Source organism: Chrysemys picta, chromosome 3, assembly GCF_011386835.1.
Source record: "Chrysemys picta bellii isolate R12L10 chromosome 3, ASM1138683v2, whole genome shotgun sequence".
Classification (NCBI taxonomy): Eukaryota; Metazoa; Chordata; order Testudines; family Emydidae; genus Chrysemys; species Chrysemys picta.
The window spans coordinates 60,725,547-60,731,362 of NC_088793.1; the positions used below are offsets into that span (position 1 = coordinate 60,725,547).

A 5,816-nucleotide genomic window follows, 5' to 3' on the forward strand; every position below is an offset into this window, starting at 1 on the left:
CCATGGCTTTTAGTGTCCAGAAGAGTTATGAATTTTAAGTTCCCAAACTCTTCTTTTGAGCCATATGTTTTGGCTGCATAAGAAAATACAACATTTTCAATGAAATGCTATGGGAACAATGTTTGTTTTCCTAATCTTTTTACTGTTCAAATCTTTGATTTACTGTAGGTAAAAGTTTGCTCAATTTTATCAGCCTGGAGGAATAATATGGAAGTTTCTTTTTCAAATGTACATTTTCTGCTTTTCTACAGCTCAGGACTTAAATATTAAAGTTACATTTAATAAACAAATACTGACATATCAACAATTAACATGTCAATAAGTCAATAACTAATCCAATAATAATGTGTTATTTTATGTTTAGGTTATGAACCATCTCATGATTGCCTTTTAATGGTTTCAATAATATCCTTATTTCTTTATCATTATCATTGATGGGTTTGCTGGCTTCAGTTTCCCCTCATGTTGTCCTGAATCTCAGGAATGTCCATTTACGTGTCAGCTAGACATGCTCTGCCAGTGATTTTCAGCAGGAATGAGTGAAACTCAAAAGGATCAGTGGATGGATTTGGACCAGTGATGGATTGAGAGATGCTCTAAGGCCTGGTCTACCCTAGGAGGTTATGTCGAATTTAGCAGCGTTAAATCGAATTAACCCTGCACCCGTCCACACAACGAAGCTATTTAGTTGGAAATAGAGGTCTCTTTAATTCGATTTCTGTACTCCTCCCCGACGACGGGAGTAGCGCTAAATTCGACGTGGCCATGTCGAATAAGGGTAGGTGTGGATGGAATTTGATGCTAATAGCTCCGGGAGCTATCCCACAGTGCACCATTCTGTTGATGCTCTGGACAGCAGTCCGAGCTCGGATGCTCTGACCAGCCACACAGGAAAAGCCCCGAGAAAATTTGAATTCCTTTTCCTGTCTGGCCAGTTTGAATCTCATTTCCTGTTTGGACATTGTGGCGAGCTCAGCAGCACTGGCAAAGATGCAGAGCTCTCCAGCAGAGGTGACCATGCAATCGCTGAATAGAAAGAGGGCCCCAGCATGGACTGATCGGGAAGTCTTGGATCTGATCGCTGTGTGGGGTGATGAGTCCGTGCTTTCAGAGCTGCGATTGAAAAAATGGAATGCGAAGATCTACGAGAAGATCTCCAAAGCCATGACGGAGAGAGGATACAGCCGGGATGCAATGCAGTGCCGCGTGAAAATCAAGGAGCTGAGACAAGGGTACCAGAAGACCAGAGTCAAATGGACGCTCCGGATCCCAGCCCCAGACATGCCGTTTCTACGAGGCACTGCATTCTATTCTAAGTGCGCGGCCACCACTACCCCACCACTGACCGTGGACTCTGAGGATGGGAAATTGTCAACGGCCGCTTCCTCGGAGATGTTAGTGGAAGAGGAAGATGAGGAAGGAGATGAGGAGGACGAGACAGTCGACAGCGCTTACAACGCTGATTTCCCCGACAGCCAGGATCTCTTCATCACCCTCACGGAGATCCCCTACCAACCCTCCCCAGGCGTTAACCCGGACCCTGAATCAGGGGAAGGATCAGTCGGTAAGTGTTTGAAACACGTAAACATTTATTTTGAACAGAACAGGAATATTAACAATGGGTTTTTCATGATTAGTTTGCCCTAGGCGCTCTACTTTTTAGTCCTTGCCAGTGCAGCTACTGGAAAATAAGGTCTATATGTCTGGGGATAGAGCTGAAATCCTCATGGGACATCTCCACGAAGCTCTCCTGGAGGTATTGGAAAGCCTTTGCATGAGGTTCCTGGGGAGAGCAGCCTTATTGCGTCCTCCGTAGTAGGAAACTTTTCCACGCCAGGCTATCATCAAGTACTCTGGGATCATTGCCTCGCAGAGCATGGCAGCATACGGTCCTGGTTTTTGCTGGCTTTCACGCAGCATGCGGTCTTTCTCTGTGTCAGAAATCCTCATCAGAGTGATGTCGCTCGTGGTGACCTGTTTTGAATTAGGGGAATGTTAGTATTGGGACTGCTTGCCTGTTCCTTTACATAACTGTAACCGGTGGTTTACAGCCACGCGGTGGAGGCGAGAGAGGGGCAGCATACAGGGATCTTTCCCGGGGACAGCCACGAGGGGGTGGGACAGGGGCAGAGTTCATGCTTGCCGGATTGCCGGCAGCAGGAATTGGCCAACGCTAGGAGCATTGCTTTGAACGTGAAAGGAGGGCACTGCTATAAATTAAGTTTTAAGCAGCCAAAAGTCTACGGCTTACCATATCAGCCTGCTACCCGAATTCCGCTGTCCTGCCCCGCTTGTCTGATCTCAGGCACTGAACGCGAAGGCCGAATATTCAACCTTGTCCTGAGTGCACATGTGATAGGTGCTGTGCATGGTCTTCTTCACAGAGAAAGACTATGTTCATTGTTCACAAAAATGTATCTTTGTGAGGAATTCACTCCCTTTTTCCCATCCCACAGCTGCGAATGTCTCCCGACCTACCCCGGCATCCCCCTCCCAGAGGCTGGTGCAGATTAGGCGGAGAAAGAAAAGGACATGGGACGACATGTTCTCAGAACTTATGGGCTGCTCCCGAGCCGAGGTGGCCCAGCAGACTCAGTGGAGGGAGAACATGTCGCAATACCAGCGATCACACAGCGAACGGGAGGAGAGGTGGTGGCAGAAAGACCAGCAGGCGACTCAAACGCTGCTTGCACTAATGAGGGAGCAAACGGACATGCTCTGGCGCCTTGTGGATGTTCTGCAGGACCGGAGGCAGGAGGATAGAGCCCCGCTGCAGTCTATCTCTAACCGCCCTTCCCTGCCACAAAGTCCCATACCCCCCTCACCCAAAGTCCCAAGAAGGAGGGGCGGCAGGGGCCGTAAAAACTGTCACTCCACCCCTGCAGACTGCTCAAGTACCAGAAGGCTCTCATTCCCAAAAATTTGATAAGTCCTTTCCTTCCCGCCTCACCCAAGCCCCCGTCCCAGTTTCATCCCCTAACTGTGGAGTTGCTAATAAAAAATACGTTTCTGTTAATTACTATTTCCGTCATGTTCTTTTAGAGGAGAGTGTGTTTGAAGGGGGGGAAGGGGGTTGGTAATTGGAGAGGACAGTCACCTTTACCAGGGTACAGACACGGGGACAGGTTCAGCAGAAGGTCACACACACATTGCAGTCACTAGGCACCCTGGTCAGTCTGGGAGGTGGTTTTCATGTTCTGTGTGTGGGGGGGGCTATGTGACTTTGTGGAGGGGGAGGGCGGTTAGAGATCTTATGCAGCAGTCCTTAGCCTGGATCACAGAGCCACGCAGCAGGGGATCTGTAACCGTCCTCCCCCCCCAAAGTCACATAGCCCCCACACAGAGAGTCCTGAAAAGGGGGGTGGCAGGCTCCATTGAAACAACCAGTCCATCACTGCGGACCGCTCTAGGAGCAGGAGCCTGTCATTCCTCGAGTTTAGAAGCATTCTTTCCATCACTACGCCCGCTTCCCACCACAGTCTGCGTCCCAGTTTCAACACTTTACCTCGAAATCCATAATAAAGAAAATGGTGTTAATTAACAAAGTTCCATTTATTTTATTTTTGAACGTGTGTTAGAAGGGGAGGAACGGGTTGAAGTGGGTAAAGAAATGGGGGCAGGTTGAGCTTCTCTTTAAACAAACTTAATAGTCACAGGTTACCCTGCTCACTGAGGAACCTAGCTTTCAAAGTCTCCCAGATGCACAGCGCATCCCGCTGGGCTCTTCTAATCGCACAGCTGTCTGGCTGGGCGTAATCAGCAGCCAGGCGACTTGCCTCAACCTCCCACCCTGCCATAAAGGTCTCCCCCTTGCTCTCACAGAGATTGTGGAGCACACAGCAAGCTGCAATAACAATGGGGATATTGGTTTCGCTGAGATCAGAGCGAGTCAGTAAGCTTCCCCCTCTCCCCTTGAGACGTCCAAAAGCACACTCCACCACCATTCTGCACTTGCTCAGACAGTAGTTGAAGAGTTCTTTTTCAGTGTCCAGGGCGACTGTATAGGGCTTCATGAGCCAGGGCATTAGCGGGTAGGCAGGGTCCCCAAGGATCACTATAGGCATCTCCACATCCCCAACAGTTATTTTGTGATCCGGGAAGTAAATACCTTCCTGCAGCCATCTAAACAGACCAGAGTTCCTGAAAACACGAGCGTCCTGAACCTTGCCCGGCCATCCGATGTTGATGTTCGTAAAACGTCCCCTATGGTCCACCAGTGCTTGCAGCACCATTGAAAAGTAACCCTTTCTGTTAATGTACTGGCTGGCCTGGTGGTCTGGTCCCAGGATAGGGATGTGAGTTCCATCTATAGCCCCACTGCAGTTTGGGAATCCCATCATGGCGAAGCCATCTATGATGACCTGCATGTTTCCCAGGGTCACTACCTTTGAGAGCAGTAGCTCAACGATTGCATTGGCTACTTGCATGACAGCAACCCCCATGGTAGATTTCCAATGGGCAAAGTGGTTCGCGACTGACCGGTAGCTGTCTGGCGTTGCAAGCTTCCAATGGGTAGTGGGGACTGCGGGAACTGTGGGATAGCTGCACCGTGCACCGCTTCCAATGTCGACGCTTGCCCCATTAATGTGAGTTGCTGTCCCCTGCCCTGAAATGCAAGGACACCCGGATGCGAGCAGCCCTGACTGTCCAGAAGCGAGTGGCCATAGCCCTCTGGAAGCTTGCAAAGTCGAATTACTGTCCTTAGTGTGGATACACACGTTCGACTTTGTAATATCGGTTCCGCAAATTCGATTTAAGTAAAATCGAACTACTCTCGTAGTGTAGACATACCCTAAGATTAAGATTATGGGCTAAATTCTGCTCCCATTTACATCAGCAAAAGTTCATGCTTAGTGTGAATGCTGTAATCATTAATGGTTGAGGGACTGTGAATTTAGAGACAGCTCCCAATCAAGGCCATCCCTAGACCAAATGGCACCCCAGACAAGGAGCGTCTTCAGTGCCCCCTGCCTTCCATTTGTTAAACTTTTGAATACCTTATTTTTATTGCATTTGTAGCCCATTTCATGACTTTGATGCATGATTTGTACGCATGATTTAGCTCTGTCATATAAGACGATAAATGTGCATTCTAGAATCAGTACATCTGTATTTATTCATGACATATATAAGCAAATAAAAAAAATAATTCATTTCCTCTAAGCTTATAGAAACTTGTTAATTTGAAGAATAACTGAAATGTACTAACATCAAGAAATGGAACTGTGCACCAACCAATGTTAAAGAGTGTTACAGTAGGTGACAGGCTTAGAATGTTAACCCTAGTTCTTTAGTTCAAAAGGTCACTTTTCTCACCTTTGCCCTCGCAATCTGAAGCACAACATCAGAGAGATCCAGAGACTGGCCAATGGCATTTTTAAGAGATAAAATAGCAAGCGATGTCAGTCTCTCATCGGCCATCAACGATCGAATATATGTTTTAATGACCCTGGGTTTCGAAAAGCTGTGCTTACCACTCATAACTGTGATTGGAAGCGTCAGCAGACTCCTCAAAGCTATCCACACATTAGGAAAAGTGTCCTTCTAGTCTGCATCATGAATGAATTGGAGAACTTGGAGTGGCGCGTGCTTCTCATGTGGCAAAATATGACGAATGTTGTCCAATTCAACATAGTGCTCATTGACATCCGAACATTCCCCATCCGTCAGCATTGGATGAAGGTCTGTACAATTGTTCAGGAGTGTTTTCCTGTCTGCCAGCAGCTTATCAAGGTCATACAAAACCCTCCCAGGTATTTTGGTGTGCTTCACTTGTCGAACCTTTCTTCAATGGACACTCGGTCAGTGTCAATGAG

General features: G+C 47.7%; 1 protein-coding gene across 1 annotated transcript; it reads left to right on the forward strand.

Annotated features, from left to right (window-relative positions):
* Positions 1-909: 909 nt before the first annotated feature.
* On the forward strand, positions 910-5,044 carry LOC135982591 (uncharacterized). The gene is made up of 3 exons (XM_065589963.1): positions 910-1,564; positions 2,457-2,649; positions 5,020-5,044. Exons 1-3 carry the CDS (start codon positions 991-993, stop codon positions 5,042-5,044), a joined length of 792 nt encoding a protein of 263 aa, XP_065446035.1. The 5' UTR covers positions 910-990.
* The last annotated feature ends 772 nt before the right edge of the window (positions 5,045-5,816 follow it).

Excerpts from the sequence above, each read along its gene's own strand:
- LOC135982591 (XM_065589963.1), top strand. The coding sequence starts at position 991 with ATGCAGAGCTCTCCAGCAGAGGTGACCATGCAATCGCTGAATAGAAAG. Across the intron at positions 1,565-2,456 it reads ATCAGGGGAAGGATCAGTCG|CTGCGAATGTCTCCCGACCT; the intron begins GTAAGTGTTTGA and ends CCCATCCCACAG. Across the intron at positions 2,650-5,019 it reads CACAGCGAACGGGAGGAGAG|CCCATTTCATGACTTTGATG; the intron begins GTGGTGGCAGAA and ends TTGCATTTGTAG.